A 23,400-nucleotide genomic window follows, 5' to 3' on the forward strand; every position below is an offset into this window, starting at 1 on the left:
ATATTTGGGAGTAGATTTGTCAGCAGATAGGTTTATGAAGGACGAGGTTAACTCTAGAAATGATGAAGGAAAAAAGGCAAGTGGTGCATTGAAGTTTCTGTGGAGACAAAGAATGTTATCCATGGAGGCAAAGAAAGGAATGTACGAGAGTATAGTGGTACCAACAATCTTATATGGGTGTGAAGCAAGGGTTGTAAATGCTGCAGTGAGGAGGCGGCTGGAGGCAATGGAGATGTCATATTTAAGGGCAATGTGTGGTGTTAATATTATGCAGAGAATTTGTAGTGTGGGAATTAGGAGTAGGTGTGGAGTTATTAAAAGTACAGTGGACCCCCGCCTTACGATATTAATCGGTTCCTGAGAGCTCATCGTATGCCAAAATTATCGTAAGGTGAATTAATTTTCCCCATAAGAAATAATGGAAATCAAATTAATCCGTTCCTGACACCCCAAAGTATGAAAAAAAAATTTTTTTTACCATATGAAATATTAATTGTAATACACACAAACTGAAGAAGACATGCACAGTTAATACTCTATTAAGAATAGAATACATGACACTTACCTTTATTGAAGATCTTGTGATGATTGATGGGATGGGAGGAGGGGAGAGTGTGGAAGTTGTTATTGATTAGAAGGGGAATCCCCTTCCATTAGGACTTGAGTTATCAAGTCCTTTTCCGGGGTTACTTCCCTTCTTCTTTTAATGCCACTTGGACCAGCTTGAGAGTCACTGGACCTCTGTCGCACAACATATCTGTCCATAGAGCTCTGTACCTCTTGTTCCTTTATGATTTGTCTAAAGTGGTTCACAACATTGTCATTGTACAGGTTCCCAACACGGCTTGCAGTAGCTGTGTCAGGGTGAGATTTTCATCCGTAAAGGTTTGCAGTTCGACCCACTTTGCACACATTTCCTTAATCTCTTTTTTCAATTCCATACTAATTCTCACCCTTTTTACCACAGGGATGGCACTAGAAGCTTTCTTGGCATCCATGGTGACTTATTTTGCAGTTACAAGCACTAAAAACACTGGGATAATGTGAAATGTATTGAATGTATGTGTAGATGTGACCGCACTGGCTGGCTTGTAAACACTGGCGCTGAGGCCACACGTGGGACGCGTCCCGGACGAATCACGTTAGGCGAGTTTTTTATCATGAGGCGAGGCAAAATTTTTGCATTAAAATGTATCGTATGGCGGATTTAATGTAACGCGATGCCATCGTAAGGCAGGGGTCCACTGTATTAGTCAGAGGGCTGAAGAGAGGCTGTTGAGGTGGTTTGGTCATTTAGAGAGAATAGAACAAAGTAGAATGACTTGGAAAGTATACAAATATGTCAGGGAAGGAAGGCGCGGTAGAGGTCGTCCCCATGAAGGTTGGAGGAAGGGGGTAAAGGGCGTTTTGTGGGCGAGAGGCTTGGACTTCCAGCAAGCGTGCGTGAGTGTGTCAGATAGGAGTGAATGGAGATGAATGGTTTTTGGGACCTGATGAGCTTTTGGAGTGTGAACAGGGTAATATTTTGTGAAAGGATTCAGGGAAACCAGTTCTTCACTCCTAAAAGATGTTATACCTCTCTGGCCAGTGCATGAAATTACCATTTCCCTTTCTTCATCAACATTTAAAAGTTCCTGAAAATATTCCCACCATCTACCCAATACCTCCAGGTCCCCATCTACTAACTCCCCTTCTCTGTTTTTAACTGACAAATCCAGTCATTCCCTAGGCTTTCTCAACTTATCTCCAAAATTTTCTCTTATTTTCAGCAAAATTTCTTGACAATGCCTCTCCCACTCTAATATATGTTCTCCTTTTGCACTCTCTCACCACTGTCTTCACCTTTCTTTTACTCTCCATATACTCTGCTCTTCTTATAACACTTCTGCTTTGTAAAAACCTGGTGTCTTTTTTTCTGTTTCAAACATGCAAGATTTCAGGTACATCTTGCTACTTCTACTTACACTTAGGTGACACTATGCATGCATGTACATGTTTATGTATACACAATCATCTGAGTTTTCTTTGATTTTATCTTAATAGTTCTTATTCTTATTGCTTTTCCTTTCATATCCTTGGGGAAGCGGATTAAGAATTTTTCGTAAACAATGTGTGTTGTAAAAGTCAACCAAAATACCGGAAACAATGGGCCAGTAACCCCTTTTCCCGGGTAGCTTACTAAAAACAAAATGAAGATTATATCTTTAGATATGCTTCTAAACTGTCATATCTGAGCACCTCTGCAAAGACAGTGGTTGTGTATGAGTGAGGTGAAAGTTGAATGATGAAAGTATTTTCTTTTTGGAGATTTATTTCTTTTTGGGTCACCCTGCCTCGGTGAGAGACGGCTGACTTGCTGAAAAGAAAATGTATATATATCTGTGTCGTGCTGGACAGGTAAAACTGGTCAATTAGCAATAACCTGTTTAAAATTAAATCCTTTCTAAAATTTCCTCTTATACGTTTAGAGATACATTTTTTCATGTACATTAATATAAAAATTAATGATTTTGTACCAAAAGGACCTTAGGAAACTTGCTTAACCTTATTATAACAAGCGCAGTTTAATTTTGCCTAATCTAACTTAATATATTTTTATGTAAGTTTACAATAATTTATAAACAAACACAATTAAATATATTTTATTCATTAGGTTCAGAATGATTTTTGTAAAATTATTGCATACTTTTACGAGGGTCTTGGCAAAAGGTGTTGAGTTAAAAGATAAAGAATCAAACACAAAGTGGGAGTTGTCACAGTTGCTTTTTGCTGATGACACTGCGCTCTTGAGAGATTCTGAAGAGAAGTTGCAGAGGTTGGCGGATGAATTTGGTAGGGTATGTTTTGTGGGCAAGGGGCTTGGACTTCCAGCAGGCGTGCATGAGCGTGTTCGATAGGAGTGAATGGAGACGAATGGTATTTGGGACCTGACTATCTGTTGGAGTGTGAGCAGGGTAATATTTAGTGAAGGGATTCAGGGAAACCAGTTATTTTTATATAGCCAGACTTGAGTCCTGGAAATGGGAAGTACAATGCCTGCACTCTAAAGGAGGGGTTTTGGGATATTAGCAGTTTGGAGGGATATGTTGTGTATCTTTATACGTTTTTTTTTTTTTCAACAAGTCGGCCGTCTCCCACCGAGGCAGGGTGACCCAAAAAAGAAAGAAAATCCCCGAAAAGAAAATACTTTGATCATCATTCAACACTTTCACCACACTCACACATTATCACTGTTTTTGCAGAGGTGCTCAGAATACAACAGTTTAGAAGCATATACATACATATAAAGATACACAACATATCCCTCCAAACTGCCAATATCCCAAACCCCTCCTTTAAAGTGCAGGCATTGTACTTCCCATTTCCAGGACTTAAGTCCGACTATACGAAAATAACCGGTTTCCCTGAATCCCTTCACTAAATATTACCCTGCTCACACTCCAACAGATCGTCAGGTCCCAAGTACCATTCGTCTCCATTCACTCCTATCGAACACGCTCATGCACGCCTGCTGGAAGTCCAAGCCCCTCGCACACAAAACCTCCCTTACCCCTTCCTTCCAACCTTTTCGAGGACGACCCCTACCCCGCCTTCCTTCTCCTACAGATTTAAATGCTCTCCATTTCATTCTACTTTGATCCATTCTCTCTAAATGACCAAATCACCTCAACCCCTCTTCAGCCCTCTGACTAATACTTTTATTAACTCCACACCTTCTCCTAATTTCCTCACTCCGAATTCTCTGCATAATATTTACATCAAACGTTGCCCTTAGACAGGACATCTCCACTGCCTCCAACCGCCTCCTCGCTGCTGCATTCACAACCCAAGCTTCACACCCATGTAAGAGTGTTGGTACTACTATACTTTCATACATTCCTTTCTTTGCCTCCATAGACAGCGTTTTTTTGTCTCCACATATACCTCAATGCACCACTCACCTTTTTTCCCTCATCAATTCTATGATTAACCTCATCCTTCATAAATTCATCTGCCGACACGTCAACTCCCAAGTATCTGAAAACATTGACTTCTTCCATACTCCTCCTCCCCAATTCATTCCAGAAGGCTGTTTGAGTGCTTGTACCGAACGAATTTGTTCCCATAAGGAATAATACAGATTAGTCAATTTCAGACCCCCAAAAAAGTTCTGGAGAAGGGTACAGCCAGAGTGAAGTTGCTGCTTTCTGCCCGTCTTGTGGCATAAAAGCTTGTTTCACACTGTCCTCGAAGTGGATCCAAGTGTGGTACTTTGACAATATTGGCCTTGTACATAACAGTAAGGCCACCCACATCCCTCCTATGTTGAAGGCTCTGCTGAAATGACAGATCTATCCAGGATGGGTCCAGGCGAGAGATGAGACGTCTTGCTCTGTTCTCTACTCTGTCAAGCAGTCGCAGATGAGAGGGGGGGGGGGCAGGCAAACCAAGAAAGTGGAGCATACTCAAGGTGCGAGCGTACTTGTGCCTCATACAGAATCTTGCAACCCCTACTGTCAAGTAGATGCGAGATACGGTGAAGTGCTGTAAACTTCCTGGCTGCCTTGTTTGCAAGATTTACAACATGGTTCTTCATGGTTAGTTTGGAGTCAAATTTCACCCCAAGGATATCAACTTCTTCTCCAGGTGCCAACACCCTCCCATTCATCCTTACTACTGCACCAGCATTACCATCATGGTGCCTAGAGATGATCATCATTTGCATTTTCTCAGGTGCAAATGTTACTTGCCATCTATTTCTAGAAGCTGATATAGCTCTCAGCTGGTGATTGATGTAGCTTAGAGCAGCTGGCATTTCTTCTCTTGGATAAGTGAATGTCAGTGTGCAGTCGTCTGCATGTGCATGTGATTCTGGGATGAGATGAAGAAGGTCGTCGAAGTAGACATTCCATAACAATGGTCCCAGCACACTTCCTTGTGGAACACTTGCCCCAATAGGATGTCTTGCTGATTCCGTTCCATTGAGAACTACACTTAGAGATCTACCATGAAGGTAATCACTGAGGAGACATAGCATAGAGCCTGCAATTCCCAGTGCTCATTTGCTCTCTTTTTACATTGCTTCACCACTCTCATAACCTCTTTTTCTCTCCATATACTCTTTCCTCCTTGCATCACTTCTGCTTTGTAAAAAACCTCTCATATGCTAACTTTTTCTCCCTTGTTACTCTCTTTACATCATAATTCCACTGGTCGCTCTTCTTCCCTCCCACACCCACTTTCCTGTGACTACAAACATCTTCTGAACACACTAACACTACATTCTTAAACCTATCCCATACATCTTCGACCCCATTGCCTATACTCTCACTAGCCCATCTATCCTCCAATAGTTGTTTATATCTTACCCTAACTTCCTCCTCTTTTAGTTTATAGACCTTCACCTCTCTCTTACTTGCTGCTCTATTTTCCTTGTATCCCATCTACCTTTTACTCTCACTGTAGCTACAACTAAAAAGTAATCCAATATATCTGTGGCTCCTCTATAAACATGTACATCCTGAGGTCTACTTAAGTCTTTTATCTACCTATACATAGTCCAACAAACTACTGTCATTACGCCTTACATCATATCTTTTATACTTACCCTCTTTTTTTTAAAATGTGTATTACCTATGACTAAACCCCTTTCTATACAAAGCCCAGTCAAAAGGCTCTCATTATCATTGACACCTGGCACCCCAAACTTACCTACCACACCCTCTCAAAATGTTTCTCCAACTTTAGCATTTGAGTCCCCTACCACAGTTAATCTCTCACGTGGTTCAAAAGTTCCTATACATTTGCTTAACTTTTCCCAAAATCTCACTCTCTCTCCTCTACACTTCTCTCTTCTCCAGGTGCATACACGCTTATTATGACAAACTTTTCGCATCCAACTCTCATTTTAATCCCCATAATCCTTGAATTTATACATTTATATTCCCTCTTTTCCTTCCATAACTGATCTTTCAACAGTATTGCTACCCCTTCCTTAGCTCTAAGTCTTCAGATACTTTTGACTTAATCCCAGTAATTTCTCCCCACTGAAACTTGCCTAATCCCCTTCAACTTTGTTTTGCTTAGGGCTAGGACATCCAACTTCTTTTCATTCATAACATCAGCAATCATCTCTCTCTTATCATCTGCACTGCATCCATGCACATTCAAGCATCCCAGTTTTATAAAGTTTTTCTTCCTCTCTTCTTTCTTTCTTTCTTTCAACGCACCGGCCATATCCCACCGAGGCAGGGGTGGCCCAAAAAGAAAAACGAAAGTTTCTCTTTTTAAATTTAGTAATTTATACAGGAGAAGGGGTTACTAGCCCCTTGCTCCTGGCATTTTAGTCGCCGCTTACAACACGCATGGCTTACGGAGGAAGAATTCTGTTCCACTTCCCCATGGAGATAACAGGAAATAAACAAGAACAAGAACTAGTAAGAAAATAGAAGAAAACCCAGAGGGGTGTGTATATATATATAAAGGAGGTTTTGTGGGCAAGGGGCTTGGACTTCCAGCAAGTGTGCGTGAGCGTGTTAGATAGGAGTGAATGGAGACGAATGGTACTTGGGACCTGACGATCTGTTGGAGTGTGAGCAGAATACAACAGTTTAGAAGCATATACGTATAAAGATACACAACATATCCCTCCAAACTGCCAATATCCCAAACCCCTCCTTTAAAGTGCAGGCATTGTACTTCCCATTTCCAGGACTCAAGTCTGACTATAAGAAAATAACCGGTTTCCCTGAATCCCTTCACTAAATATTACCCTGCTCACACTCCAACAGATCGTCAGGTCCCAAGTATCATTCGTCTCCATTCACTCCTATCTAACACGCTCATGCACGCTTGCTGGAAGTCCAAGCCCCTCGCCCACAAAACCTCCTTTACCCTCTCTTTCCAACCCTTTCGAGGACGACCCCTACCCCTCTTTCCTTCCCCTATAGATTTATATGCTTTCCATGTCATTCTACTTTGATCCATTCTCTCTAAATGACCAAACCACCTCAACAACCCTTCTTCTGCCCTCTGACTAATGTTTTTATTAACTCCACACCTTCTCCTAATTTCCACACTCCGAATTTTCTGCATAATATTTACACCACACATTGCCCTTAGACAGGACATCTCCACTGCCTCCAACCGTCTCCTCGCTGCTGCATTTACCACCCAAGCTTCACATCCATATAAGAGTGTTGGTACTACTATACTTTCATACATTCCTTTCTTTGCCTCCATAGATAACGTTTTTTGACTCCACTTATACCTCAACGCACCACTCACCTTTTTTCCCTCATCAATTCTATGATTAACCTCATCCTTCATAAATCCATCCGCCGACATGTCAACTCCCAAGTATCTGAAAACATTCACTTCTTCCATACTTCTCCTCCCCAATTTGATATCCAATTTTTCTTTATCTAAATCATTTGATACCCTCATCACCTTACTCTTTTCTATGTTCACTTTCAACTTTCTACCTTTACACACATTCTCAAACTCATCCACTAACCTTTGCAATTTTTCTTGAGAATCTCCCATAAGCACAGTATCATCAGCAAAAAGTAACTGTGTCAATTCCCATTTTGAATTTGATTCCCCATAATTTAATCCCACCCCTCTCCCGAACACCCTAGCATTTACTTCTTTTACAACCCCATCTATAAATATATTAAACAACCATGGTGACATTACACATCCCTGTCTAAGACCTACTTTTACCGGGAAGTATTCTCCCTCTCTTCTACACACCCTAACCTGAGCCTCACTATCCTCATAAAAGCTCTTTACAGCATTTAGTAACTTACCACCTATTCCATAAACTTGCAACATCTGCCACATTGCTCCTCTATCCACTCTATCATATGTCTTTTCTAAATCCATAAATGCAATAAAAACTTCCCTACGTTTATCTAAATACTGTTCACATATATGCTTCAATGTAAACACTTGATCTACACATCCCCTACCCACTCTGAAGCCTCCTTGCTCATCCGCAATTCTACATTCTGTCTTACCTCTAATTCTTTCAATTATAACTCTACCGTATACTTTACCTGGTATACTCAGTAAACTTATTCCTCTATAATTTTTACAATCTCTTTTGTCCCCTTTCCCTTTATATAAAGGGACTATACATGCTCTCTGCCAATCCCTAGGTACCTTCCCCTCTTTCATACATTTATTAAACAAAAGTACCAACCACTCCAACACTATATCCCCCCCTGCTTTTAACATTTCTGTCATGATCCCATCAGTTCCAGCTGCTTTACCCCCTTTCATTCTACGTAATGCCTCACGTACCTCCACCACACTTACATTCTGCTCTTCTTCACTCCTAAAAGATGGTATACCTCCCTGGCCAGTGCATGAAATTACCGCCTCCCTTTCTTCCTCAACATTTAAAAGTTCCTCAAAATATTCTCGCCATCTACCTAGTACCTCCCTCTCCCCATCTACTAACTCCCCTACTCTGTTTTTAACGGACAAATCCATACTTTCCCTAGGCTTTCTTAACTTGTTTAACTCACTCCAAAATTTTTTCTTATTTTCATTAAAATTTCTTGACAGTGCCTCTCCCACTCTTTCATCTGCTCTCCTTTTGCACTCTCTCACCACTCTCTTCACCTTTCTTTTACTCTCCATATACTCTGCTCTTCTTATAACGCTTCTGCTTTGTAAAAACCTCTCGTAAGCTACCTTTTTCTCTTTTATCACACCCTTTACTTCATCATTCCACCAATCACTCCTCTTTCCTCCTGCCCCCACCCTCCTATAACCACAAACTTCTGCCCCACATTCTAATACTGCATTTTTAAAACTATTTCAACCCTCTTCAACCCCCCCACTACTCATCTTTGCACTAGCCCACCTTTCTGCCAATAGTCGCTTATATCTCACCCGAACTTCCTCCTCCCTTAGTTTATACACTTTCACCTCCCTCTTACTTGTTGTTGCCACCTTCCTCTTTTCCCATCTACCTCTTATTCTAACTGTAGCTACAACTAAATAATGATCTGATATATCAGTTGCCCCTCTATAAACATGTACATCCTGGAGCCTACCCATCAACCTTTTATCCACCAATACATAATCTAACAAACTACTTTCATTACGTGCTACATCATACCTTGTATATTTATTTATCCTCTTTTTCATAAAATATGTATTACTTATTACCAAATTTCTTTCTACACATAGCTCAATTAAAGGCTCCCCATTTACATTTACCCCTGGCACCCCAAATTTACCTACTACTCCCTCCATAACATTTTTACCCACTTTAGCATTGAAATCCCCAACCACCATTACTCTCACACTTGATTCAAAACTCCCCACGCATTCACTCAACATTTCCCAGAATCTCTCTCTCTCCTCTACACTTCTCTCTTCTCCAGGTGCATATACGCTTACTATAACCCACTTTTCACATACAATCTTTATTTTACTCCACATAATCCTTGAATTTATGCATTTGTAGTCCCTCTTTTCCTGCCATAGCTTATCCTTCAACATTATTGCTACTCCTTCTTTAGCTTTAACTCTATTTGAAACCCCTGACCTAATCCCATTTATTCCTCTCCATTGAAACTCTCCCACCCCCTTCAGCTTTGTTTCACTTAAAGCCAGGACATCCAGTTTCTTCTCATTCATAACATCCACAATCATCTCTTTCTTATCATTTGCACAACATCCACGCACATTCAGTTCTTCCTAGTTCTTCCTCTCTTATTTAGTAATATATACAGGAGAAGGGGTTACTAGCCCATTGCTCCTGGCATTAAAATGCCATATGGCACACAAGGCTTACAGAGGAAAGATTCTTTTCCTCTTCCCCATGGAGAATAGAGGAAATAAAGAAGAACAAGAGCTATTAAGAAAAAGAAGAAAAACCTAGATGTGTGTGTGTATATGTATGCATGTGTATGCCTATGTAGTGTGACCTGAGTGTAAGTAGAAGCAGCAAGATATACCTGTTTTCCAGTATGTTTATGAGACAGAAAAAGACACCAGCAATCCTTCCAACATGTAATGAAAATAACAAAAAATAACTAATAATAGTGAAAAATAACTAACAAATAACTAAAAATAATGAAAAATAACTAAAAATAAAAAGTTACTAGCAACTAAACGTAATGACCCACAGATGGCTTGTAACTTAATAGATTTGATACTATATACAATAGTAGAAGAATTTGCTGATCATAAACCAAACTGTTCCTAGTTAGTAGCTCCTTGATCTAAGCATTTTATCCCCTTTCCTCTATTTTTTGTTTTTTTGAGCATCAGGAGTCTCCTCACTTTATGTAGTAGGTGTGTTCCATGCTCCTGGTAGCTCTAGTAATATCACTCAGGCCATCAACATTAAACGTTTCCCAATAGGACTCTTCATTACTCTTTGCAATAAATAATTGTACTGGTAAAAATTGGGGCATTGCATAAAGGAAAATTGGCACACTGTATAGCAAAGTTCTCAAACACTTCTTGCCAGTGAAACAATGCCTGAAGTTGAAAATATAAACACATGCAGTATAATGTGATCCTTTATTGACAACGTTTTACCCACACAGTGGGCTTTGTCAAGTCACAAACAGATCTACCTGGGGTGGAAGGTACGCAAGCATTTATAGTCAGGTTCAGAATGCTGAGGTCAGGTGGAGAATGCTGCATCTGATAATGTACCGAGTGGGGTTATAGAATCTAAAATCTTGGGTAGCTTGGAAGGGAGATAGGATAAGTATGTGAGTAGACCTTCTGCAGTGTTCCTCCATTCCCATGTTCTTATGTGGGATAGCGATGAAGAAGTTTCTTGGCAAGTGGTTCAGCTGTGTTATAGAAGCTATTGTTCTGGTTGAAGTTGTTGGATATAGAGATAAGCGATGGTTCTAGAATCATCACTATCCCACATAAGAACATAGGAATGGAGGAACACTGCAAAAGGTCTACTCACATACTTATCCAATCTCCCTTCCAAGCTACCCAAGATTTTAGACTCTATAACCCCACTCGGTAAATCATCAGATGCAGCATTCTCCACCTGACCCAGCATTCTGAACCTGACTATAAATACTCATGTACCTTCCACCCCAGGTAGATCTGTTTGTGACGTGAAAAAGCCCACTGTGTGGGTGAAACATTGTCAATAAAGGATCACATTATACTGCATGTGTGTTTATATCTATTGTGTCGGTATTTTATACCATTTATTTCCATCAATGCCTGTAGTTCAGGGAATCCTCCCTGCTGCCTTTTGTTAAATATCAGTACAATGTGTCCCAATAATGAGTCTTCTTGACATTCTGTTTATTATTGCGAGTATTAAATATGAACCCTGACCACATCATAAATTTTGTATTTACTGTTATCCTTAGGTCAGAACTGTCAACCCTCCAAGCCGAATACACTTTTATGCAATCTGAGAAAGATGGCATTGCAAAAAAGTTATTATCCTTATCTGAGGAGCTGAACAGACGGGAAAGTTCTCACCATGAGAAGATTACCAGTCTAGAAAGTAAAATGGAAGCTAAAATGGCTGAATATCAAAGAATTATCACCAGCATGGCTAACCAAAATGAAGCAATGAGTAACAATTTTAAGGTCAGTGACAATATATTGTATAATTTCTTTTTGCATTACCAAAAAAATTCTCTCCCTTAACCTTTTCACTGTCGGTCCTGTAATATTACGGCTGGCAAGCCAGTGTCAGTCCCATAATACTACGCCAAAATTCTAGCGCCTTCAAATCTGGTGGGAGAAAGCTGGTAGGCCTACATGTGAGAGAATGGGTTTGTGCGTTCAGTGTGTACAGTATAAAAAGAATCAGGGAGGCCGCAGTGCATTGTGGAAGTGCCAATTCAGTACGCCTTGTTCACCATGCCTAGCAGTAAGGAATACCTCACTCCCCGGCGAATTGGGACTCTTCCCTTCCCAAGTGATAGTTCTAACACAGATGGAAGTGTCAGTGAAGATGAATTTAATGATTTTGAGGAGTTTATGACTGAAAACAATGCCCAGGTTATCAGAAATAGTGCTGAAAATCCAGACGATTATCATCCTTCCACCTCTGGTGCTGGGCCGTCTCGTTCATGTTCAGTTGTACCACAGCGAAAGAGGAAACTCATATTTGCCTATGTCTCAGTGAACAAGTAAGTTTATTCAGGTGTACACAAATACAGTTACATAGATAATCATACATCGCAGCATATGTGTGGGAAACCTACAGTAACCCAAAAAAGTCAGGCAGAGTGACTTATTTCCATGTGGGTAGTGGAGAAGACAGTATTGTTGGTGGGGAAGACAGCATGGTTGGTGGGGATGACAGCATGGTTGGTGGGGAAGATAGCATGGTTGGTGGGGAAGACAGCATGGTTTGTGTGGAAGATACCATGGTTGGTGGGGAAGACAGCATGGTTGGTGGGGAAGACAGCATGGTTTGTGTGGAAGATACCATGGTTGGTGGGGAAGACAGCATGGTTGGTGTGGAAGACAGCATGGTTGGTGTGGAAGACAGCATGGTTGGTGGGGAAGACAGCATGGTTGGTGGGGAAGACAGCATGGTTGGTGGGGAAGACAGCATGGTTGGTGGGGAAGACAGCATGGTTGGTGGGGAAGACAGCATGGTTGGTGGGAAAGACAGCATGGTTGGTGGGGAAGATAGCATGGTTGGTGGGGAAGACAGCATGGTTTGTGTGGAAGATACCATGGTTGGTGAGGAAGACAGCATGGTTGGTGAGGAAGACAGTATGGTTGGTGAGGAAGACAGCATGGTTGGTGAGGAAGACAGTATGGTTGGTGAGGAAGACAGCATGGTTGGTGAGGAAGACAGTATGGTTGGTGAGGAAGACAGTATGGTTGGTGAGGAAGACAGCATGGTTGGTGAGGAAGACAGCATGGTTGGTGAGGAAGACAGTATGGTTGGTGGGGAAAATAACATGGTTGGTGGGAAGACAGCATGGTTGGTGGGGAAGACAGCATGGTTGGTGAGGAAGATAGCATGGTTGGTGGGGAAGACAGCATGGTTGGTGGGGAAGACAGCATGGTTGGTGGGGAAGACATCATGGTTAGTGGGGAAGACAGCATGGTTGGTGGAGAAGACAGCATGGTTGGTGGGGAAGACAGCATGGTTGGTGGGGAAGATAGTATTGTTGGTGGGGAAGACAGCATGGTTGGTGGGGAAAATAGCATGGCTGGTGGGGAAGACAGCATGGTTGGTAGGGAAGATAGCATGGTTGGTGGGAGGATAGCATGGTTGGTGGGGAAGACAGCATGGTTGGTGGGGAAGATAGCATGGTTGGTGGGGAAGACAATATGGGTAATTGGTAATGTTAAAATTAGGATGGATAATATACATGCTGCAGCAGTAATGCGTCATGTAGCACCAACGGCACCCAAGACTGGTAGCCATGCTGCTGACTCGGCACATCCACAACAAAAGCTACATACGACCATCCACACACAACCTGCATAACCACAACCACAACAAACCACTCACAAAAATGCAGACACACTTGTTTTATGTGTGAGGAGTGTAAAACAGCACTGTGCATAACACCATGTTTCAAGAGTCCCACAAGCTGCAGCACTTCTAGGAATGTGTCCAGTGACTCTATATGTATATATATATTATAGAACACTAGTAATAAACAATTTTTTTAATTGTTGGTTTGTGTAAGCAAGTTTTGTAAACAATATAATGATATTATTTGTGCAGTTATTGTGTTGCATACAATGAGTGGATATATATACAATATGCATTATATTGGTCTCACAGGCCACAAAAGTTAGTTGAAAAAAATAAAATATTAGAAAAGAAAAGAAAAATAGAATAAAAGTAATAATAATACCGAGTGAGCGGCAGTCACTGATGTTGCCGTAAGCGGTTCTCTTTCTGTCAACTTCATGCCTCTGTTTCTCGGTAAGTACTGACCGCATTTTTTTTTCTGTTAAAACAATCGGAAAAATATTCTTAAGATTTTGGTAAGAAAAAATTTTTTTTTTTTTTTTTCACATATTTTTCAACACTGAGAGCAAGTTTGTAATCAGGGGTCTCAACAGTGAGAGGGTTAAGATGAGTGGTGGAAATTATGGGGCTGAAGGCTCCATAATTTTCATCACTGAAGGCCCCATTTCAGTAGTCTCTTGATCTGACTGTGTTTCTCTTTATAGGCAGATAGATGTAAAGTGTGAAAAGAAATTAGTGGAGGCAAGAAACAGAAAGACAGTACCATGCCTAATACAGAAGTCCTCGACATACAAGCATATCAGGTTACACATGTTCACACTTACAAACTGGGGACTTAAAAATCTGTTAATGTTTTATAACCATTGGACTGAAGTATTAACAGGTGTGAAACATTGCAATCCTTTTTATCTATTGTTTTCACTATAGTACAAAACCCATTTAAAGTTGAAAAACCAGGAACACAGCTGGTTTGTATATTGTGAGATCTGTGTTGCTCAGCTTAATTGTTTGGTATTTTTTAACTTGTATTAGATATAAAAAATGTAAATGAAATGCAAGATGGCAGTTATGAAAACTTTAGGATATGTAGTCAGTAGGAAAACAAGAAAATAAAGTGTCAATGTTAAGAATCATGTTTTCAAGCAGTTTTTGTAACCAACTCCCACTTAATTGACAGAAACAATTGGATACCTTAAAGCAGACTCACTCCCGAGAAGTGGAGCAACTCACAGCTAAACTTGAGGAATGTGAGGATAAATTATGGCAGCTGAAGAACACCATAAGCACCTCAGTCACAGCAACTCCTGCCAGTGCTAACACTACCATGTCCACAATTCCTACTGCTCCCCATCCGTTACGCTCTGAGAATGATCACACTGTGCCAGGTGTAAACCACACCAACACTCAGCAACATCGTCGCCAGCTCAGCCTTGGATATGACGAACCCAGAATTGATGTTACAAACATGGTCAGAGAGGAAGGGGAGGTCAGTGTTTTATGCATTAGTGTGTTTATTAAAAATTTATCTTATTCCTGTTGTTGATGCTTGTTTTTGATACATTTAAACTACAGTGTAAATTATCATATAGATAAATGTTGACATTTTATATTGTTATACAGTACAGTGTTGAAATTTGGATTGCAAACAGGTGAAAACAGAATTCATTTATATGTAGAGTAAGGATAGTAATGCATAGAGACTCATCACTCTCTTGGATAGTCAGAAAGGGGTATGCTGGATTTAAATTGATAGAGAAGTATAATCCTTATTTTTTGCATCCTATTCTAATTTATTTTATGTAACAACTATTTTCTACCATGGCAGAGTGGCCTAAAGAAAGCACATTCACCATCACTTGCTTCCTAGCTGTTATTCCAGATATGAAGGTCCACAGATATCAAGGTCCGCAGTTCCACCAGACTGCACCACAACCATCTGACTTTTAAGAGTATACAAAGTACTTCCTACCATCAAAACCCAAATCTACATAGATGGTTTCCATGTTATTACTGTGACTTGCTTACACTCTAACTGTACATACATTCAAAAGACCACTTGGTTTCAATTCATTTGAACACACTAACGTATGCCGATTCCATGTTCAAGATCCTTCCCCTCAAACATATGCCTATTATAAGATGTGTAAGCTCTACTTCTTAAACATCTGCATGTTGTGAAATGTGAGAACAGTACTTTTAGACAAATGGGCAAAAAGGGAGCTTTCCCAGATGTGTGATAGCAGTACTCTAGAGAGAGAGAGAGAGAGAGAGAGAGAGAGAGAGAGAGACCGACCGACCGACCGACCGAACGAACGAACGAACGAACGAACACCTTTCCCATGCATGAGATCAGTACTTTAGACAAGGTGAGGGAACCTTTCCTGGTGTAAGAACAGCATTCTTAATAAGGTGGTTAGGAAAAGCTGTCTTAGGTGTGAGAGCAGTAATCTTTGAAAAGGTCAGGTAAAATATGTAGACCTGAAGTAATTGACAAGTGAAATATTTTTGAAACTGAAGAGAATTTTCAAATTTTTGGAATCAGCTTTGGCAGTTAACATAAATATGGAATAAATCCAAAATGAGTAACATGATGAGAGAACTTTAGTAGAAAATGTGTTGGTGAACAGAGGAAAAGTGTACAAGGTGCCTAAAATAAATACATGCTGTTTGAAATAATTGAGATAGTAGTGAAGGCAGTAAAATTATTGAAGCTCACAACTATCTTAATGACAGGCTGAACCAGTTTGTTTCCTGAGGGAGAGAAAGGTTTTAGAGTGTAGACAATGAGAAGGTGGGTCAGTATAGGTGCAACCCTATGAGGCACACCATCACATCATCTGTACCATACTGTCTGGAGCCATACATTTTCTTGAAGTTTATTGCTACTAAAGCTTTGTGAATTACTAAACTTACTCAGGGTGAAGAAATAAGGCATAAGATTGATCAAAGGAGAAATGGGATGGCCAGAAAGGCTAAAATTATCCAAGTTAGAAAAAATTACTGAAAAATTTGGCTTCATCAGGAGAGTCAAGAGCTTTTTCAGTTAAATAGAAAGCTGATGGACATTGAAATATTTTTATCAAGGTAACTTACCAAGGACTGGCTTTGAGGGTAGACCTACAGTGTACAGTATATGCAGGTAGAGCATATATGTATGGTTATTATCACTTACTTGACTCTGTAGTCTAAAATTTTGGTTCCAATATTCCATATTATTTTGTAAAATTATTTTTAAGTTATTATTGTATATATTAAACATCCTGTCTGTATAAGTATAATTCAAGCTGTTTAGAGCTAAGATAAAATGCACTTCTACATTCTTCTTTAACTGAATGTCTTTTGCATAACCATAGGGCTCAGAGTGGGTGGAACCTGTTCATCGTTCCCCAGGTAAACAAAGGGGTTATAGCCCTCCGCCCCTAGAACAACTTATAAATTCCCCTCTTACATCCCAGGATGATAATGTCAGCATTGCCAGCATCAACACAGATGCCACTGGGAAGGAAATGGCCAGGCTTGAGGCAAAGGTGGGTTTCATTCATGAAAAGGTAACAAATTCCATAACTGGTATGCTTGAAAAAAACTGTATAGTAAGAAAACTTTTTTTTAGTTACTAAAGTGACTGTGAAATAAAACTTTTAATAAAGTTTCTTATATATAATATACAGTACATGCAATTACTGATTGGTAAATATTGTAGTAGGTAGTTCTTACAAGCTTTACATTCTCTGTCAGAAAGGGGAAAGGTTTGTTTATCATCTGAAGATTGTTGTCTTGAAAGTGACTGACATTTATTTTATGCACTTCATCTAAGAGTAAACAAACAGATTCTTAGGTAGAAAGTATTATGGTGGAATTTTTTTTACTAATTTTATTAATTGGTGCTGTACCTAGTCATCATACATCTTGATAAAACTATTATTATTATTACTCTTTCTTTCAACATACTGCTGTATGACCCTTGTAGGTTTAGCACTTCATTTTTTATAATAATAATAATACAATGGAACCTCTACTTACGAGTTTAATCCGTTCCGTGACCTTGCTCACATCTGGATTTGTTTGTTTGCACAGTCAGTTTTCCTTATTTAAATTAACTGAAATGGAATTACAGTGGTCCCTTGTTTTTCGTAATTAATCCGTTCCTGGAGCTGTTACTATAAACGAAATTTACGATTTGCGAATCAATTTTCCCCATAAGAAATAATGTAAATACAATTAATCCATTCCTGACACCCAGAAGTATTAAAACAAAAAAATTTTTTACATGAAATATACATGTAGTACATAAACAATACAATGGGAAATGATGAATGAAACATTAACAGCGTAACACTTACCTTTATTGGAGATTCTTCTTAGTGTATGGGAGACTGGAGGAGAGAGATTGAATTGTTTACAGTTTGGAAGGGAAATCCCCTTCCAGCAACACCTCAGGTACCAATTGCTTCTCTGGGGTTGCTTCTCTTCTCTGTTTCTTAATGCCACTAGGACCACCATGAGAGTCACTGGAGTCCTGTCTCGCAAAGTAACTGTGGAGAGAGCTCTGTTTCTGGCGTCTCTTTAACACTTCCCTAAAATGGCCCAAGACTTTGTCACTGTACATATTTCTCACCTTCTTTACCACAGGCTTGGCACTAGGAGCTTTCTTTGGAGCCATGGTAGCTTATTTAGTACTTGCAAGCACTAAAATGAGTGGAATATTATGAAATATTTCGTAGGAGCACTTGAGGGGACCTTCACTCGCTGGTAAACAATGCCAGACTGGCTGGGTAGGGAGGCCGCCCCGGCTTACACCGTGCATACGCGTCCCGGACGAACTACTATTCGTGAGTCAACCTATGAAAAGCGAGTCCATGTTTACACGAAAATACCCCTATGACTGGCGAAATTTACGATTGCCGAGAACTACGAAAAGCGAGGGACCACTGTAATTAATTCTAGTGGAATTCCAGGCACGACAAGATAATAATTTCCCTAATATCAGCTCTGTGGCTTATTTATCTATCACAATTCATCCAATATGACATAATAAACAATATTATTAACCCTTTGACTGTCGCGGCCGTATATACAGTGGACCCCCGCATAGCGACTTTAATCCGTGCAAGAGGGCTCATTGTTATGCGAAATGATCGGTATGCGAATGAATTTTCCCCATAAGAAATAATGAAAATCAAATTAATCCGTGCAAGACACCCAAAAGTATGAAAAAAAAAATTTTACCACATGAAATATACATTTTCCTACACACAAAGAGAAGGATACATGCACAATAGTAGAGTAGTACATGCACAATATATATTGTGCATGTACTACTCTACTAAATGTAGAATAAATAACACTTACCTTTATTGAAGATGCAGCAATGACTGATGAGACACTGTGTCCTGGGAGTGCCTTTTCCTCCTGAGTACTGTAGGTCCTGTTTGGCATTTTCTTCCAGAACAGGCCTTATCACACTGTGTATGCCACTACGATTCTTAAATCTCTCAAACCAACCTTTGCTGGCTTTAAATTCACCAATATGAGCACTAGTTCCAGGCATTTTTCCCTGTTCACCTGGGTGTTAGTCGACTGGTGTGGGTTGCATCCTGGGAGACAAGATTAAGGACCCCAATGGAAATAAGTTAGTCTTCGATGACACTGACTTTTTTGGGTTATCCTGGGTGGCAAATCCTCTGGGGTTAATTGTTTCTTGGTATTCTCAATAAGCCACACCAACAACGGTGCTACAGCAGCAGCAGCTGACAGTGCTACAGCAGCAGCAGACGATGCTACAGCAGCAGCAGACGGTACTACAGCAGCAGCTGACGGTGGTACAGCAGCAGCAGCAGCTGACAGTGCTACAGCAGCAGCAGACGATCCTACAGCAGCAGCAGACGGTACTACAGCAGCAGCTGATGGTGGTACAGCAGCAGCAGCAGCTGACAGTGCTACAGCAGCAGCAGACGATGCTACAGCAGCAGCAGACGGTACTACAGCAGCAGCTGACGGTGGTACAGCAGCAGCAGCAGCTGACAGTGCTACAGCAGCAGCAGACGATGCTACAGCAGCAGCAGACGGTACTACAGCAGCAGCTGACGGTGGTACAGCAGCAGCAGCAGCAGCTGACAGTGCAGCAGCAGCAGCAGCAGCAGCAGCTGTACCACCAATAGTAGCGATGGTTGATTGGGGTTTATTATACAACCTGGCCAGCTCGGAGACACGCACTCCACTTTCATACTTATCAATGATCTTTTTCTTCATCTCTATAGTAATTCTCACCCTTATTGCTGTAGGGTTGGCACTAGAAGCTTTCTTGGGGCCCATGGTCACTTATTTTGCAGATAAAATCACCAAAAACACTGTAATAATACGAAATGTTCCGATTGTATGCTTGGATGTTACCGTGGAGGCTGGCTGGTAAACAATGCCACCGGCGGCACATGTGAGGCTGGCTAAGGGCGCACATTGGACGCGTCTCGGACGAAGAGCGGTGAGCGGGTTTTTGAGCGGTATGCGAGGCAAAATTTTTGTGATAAAAGCGAGCGGTATGCGGATTGAACGTTATGTGATGCGTACGGTATGCAGGGGTCCACTGTATACGTCTTACGAGGTACCGTGTTTGACGTATATATACTCATAAATTCTAGTGGCTTCAGATCAAGCAGGAGAAAGCTGGTAGGCCCACATGTGAGAGAATGGGTCGGTGTGGTCAGTGTGCACCATATAAAAAAAATCCTGGAGCACGCACTGCATAATGAGAAAAAAAAAACTCCGACCGTTTTTTTAAATTAAAATGCCGACTTTGTGGTCTATTTTCGTATAGTATTTATGGTTGTATTCTCGTTTTCTTGGTCTCATATGATAGAATGGAAAACATATTATAGAAATAGAGGTGATTTTGATTGATTTTACTATAAAAAGAACCTGGAAATGGAGCTCAAAGTAGGGGAAATGTTTGATTTTTGCCAATGTTCAAAAGTAAACTAATGATGTCATTGTCCAATAAATGTCCAACTAGCCATTCTAATATGCAGTCATGAATGGGTTGATGTTATTCATACAATTATTACAGTATTGCAGTAGTCTGCATAATAGTAAGTCTTCTATTTTTTGTTTGAATAAAAATTCAAAATAGAAAGCAAGAGTAATATCAGAGGGGCCTGGAGACATGACTAATGAACAAATAAAATGTTATTTTAGAGCCAGGAATGTCTGCACTGTTCATTCTGGACCTTATTTTGAAATTGTCATATTTTTTAATTTTTGTGAAATTGGCCAAATTGCAAATTTCTGACCACATTATTGGGTAGTTGAAATTGGTAAATGGGCAGTTTCTTGTACTCAATCAATAGAAAAAATGGAGTTCTAAAGAAATAGCTATGAGTTTGGTCAACTGGAATAATGGAATTAGCCGAAAATAGGGCTCAAAGTGGGCGAAATCGCCGATTTGTAAATATCGTCGAGGTCGCTAACTTCGCGAGAGCATAATTCCGTCAGTTTTCCATCAAATTTTGTTTTTTTTGGTGTGATTACAATCGGGAAAAGATTCTCTATCATTTCATAAGAAAAATAATTTTTTTTTTTTTTTAAATTTTGCAACACCAGGAGACATCTCAGGATTGGGGGTTGTGACAGTCAAGGGGTTAACATAGAAACATGATATGTACACTAGAATGAATAAAATGCATGTCATTACGTATGTGGCTAGTGGTGGTAACAAAGGCCATTGTTGTTGCTGGGGTTTATAGGGCCACCACAGTGGCCATTCTTGCTCCTGACTATATGTGTAGAGAACCTAGGATAACCCAAAAAAGTCAGACTGACTTATAATTGCTACACTCTTAATGCCACACTTAATTGCTACACTCTTAATGCTACACTTTGTCACTGACTCCTCCTGCGAAATAGCGAGGGTCACTCCGATCCATAAAGGAGGTGACCAAGCTGACTTGAATAACTATAGACCAATATTTAACTTACCACTGCTCTCTCAAATCTTTGAAAAATTAATTCATAGACGGATCTATTCCTACCTCATTTCACACAATATATTAAACCCTTGTCAGTTTGGTTTCAGGAATAATAAAAGCACAAATGACGCTATCATACACATGCTAGAACTAATATATACCGCACTCGAAAAGAAAGAAGTCCCGCTGGGCATTTTCATTGATTTACGTAAAGCTTTTGATACGGTCGACCACGAACTACTGTACTCCAAATTAATGCACTACGGTATCAGAGGCCACTCCCTCAACTACCTAAAGTCATACCTTAGTAACGGAACTCAATATGTGTGTGCAAATGATGCAAACTCCTCCACCCAACCAATCACAGTAGGAGTCCCACAAGGAAGCGTCCTTGGACCACTCCTCTTTCTCATCTACATCAATGATCTACCGAATGCATCACAGCTACTCAAACCCATATCATTTGCAGATGACACTACATATGTATTTTCCCACCCAAACACAGTCATACTAGCAAACACAGTCAATGCTGAATTACAGAAAATATCTGCCTGGATGATGACTAACAAACTTACCCTGAACTCTGATAAAACCTATTTCATTCAGTTTGGAAACAAAGCTGCAAATGATCCAATTAACATTACGCTAAATGGATCACCAGTCACAAGACTCACAGAGGGAAAATTCCTAGGTATCCACCTTGACACATATACATATACAACAAATCACCAGGAAAATCTCCAAGACTGTAGGCATTCTATCAAAGATAAGGTACTACGTTCCACAATCAGCTCTCCTGGCACTGTACCATTCACTCATATACCCTTATCTTACATATGGAATTTGTGCATGGGGATCAACATCAAATCACCTAAAACCCCTAATAACCCAGCAAAAGGCAGCAGTAAGAATGATAACAAATTCCCACTCCCGCCAGCATACTCCACCAATTTTCAAAAGTCTGAATCTGCTTACCATTAAGAACATCCATACTTATTCATGTGCCTACTACATACACAGAACAATACACATAAATATAAACCCCCCACTCAAACTTTTCCTCACCAACCTAAACAGGACACATGACCACAACACAAGACACAGATCTCTTTTTGATATACCTCGTGTCCATTCATTACCAGAATATATTAAAGTAACCCAGCTGAAAATCAATTTAAGACTCATCTCAAAAGCCACCTAATCACCCTAGACTAAATGCTAAATACTCAGTACACACTTTCTCACCTATGTACTCCCACATCATAACTGAAACAATCACATTGAACCTTTTATCCATTGTTGACAGGAATATAATTGAATCATTGTTTTCACAAAAGCATTTGAGAATATAAATATATCTTTGTATTATACAAATTTTGATTCATTTATAATTAATATTCTACTGTACAACTATGAAATAATTACTATCCTACTGCACAACTATGATATACTCCTTAGTATTAAGTAGAATGTAAGCCAATAATGTTAAGTTGGTCCATAATGCCAAGGCATAATAGAGGCTCTCTTTGCATTGCAACCTACTATTGTATATACACAATCTCAATGTACTGTTTGCAAAGACATTAAATAAATAAATAAATCGTAGTAGTGGTATGCTGGTACTGCCTTACCAAGTCCTTAACCCTCCACCTAGTTTGTTTGTCCATGATTTCCTGTTTTAATTTCATGGAAATCATCCTCTTTTTCTTCTCAGCACTGTCCTTTGCACTTGCTTTCTTAGGACCCATGGTTAGAAACAAGAAATTTTGCAAAATAACTGCACGAAATGTAAGGAAAACACGAGAATTCTCTCCACCGCGAGTGGAGTGGACTGAGCATTGTGTTGATACTGCCATCTCATGGTGGCGTTCGGAAACTCACTTATAGTATAGGGTGCAACAAGGCCTGCCACTGCTGTTTCGTGTTGTCTGCCACTGCTACCTCATGTTGTCTGCCACTGCTGCTTCATGATGTCTGCCACTGCTACCTCATGATGTC

The 23,400-nt window shown here is 40.1% G+C and overlaps 1 protein-coding gene across 2 annotated transcripts in view; it reads left to right on the plus strand.

Annotated features, from left to right (window-relative positions):
- Positions 1–23,400, plus strand: part of GCC185 (GRIP and coiled-coil domain containing 185 kDa) — a 145,199-nt gene that overhangs the window by 100,013 nt on the left and 21,786 nt on the right. Inside the window, exons 17-19 of one of the 2 annotated variants that reach the window (XM_070082846.1) lie at positions 11,355–11,580; positions 14,622–14,930; positions 16,798–16,971. In XM_070082846.1, the coding sequence (XP_069938947.1) occupies positions 11,355–11,580; positions 14,622–14,930; positions 16,798–16,971 (709 nt within the window). The remainder of the gene's footprint in view (positions 1–11,354; positions 11,581–14,621; positions 14,931–16,797; positions 16,972–23,400) is intronic. The other variant, XM_070082847.1, reaches the window with a different exon arrangement.

The sequence above is a fragment of the Cherax quadricarinatus genome, chromosome 8, assembly GCF_038502225.1.
Source record: "Cherax quadricarinatus isolate ZL_2023a chromosome 8, ASM3850222v1, whole genome shotgun sequence".
Taxonomy (NCBI): domain Eukaryota; kingdom Metazoa; phylum Arthropoda; class Malacostraca; order Decapoda; family Parastacidae; genus Cherax; species Cherax quadricarinatus.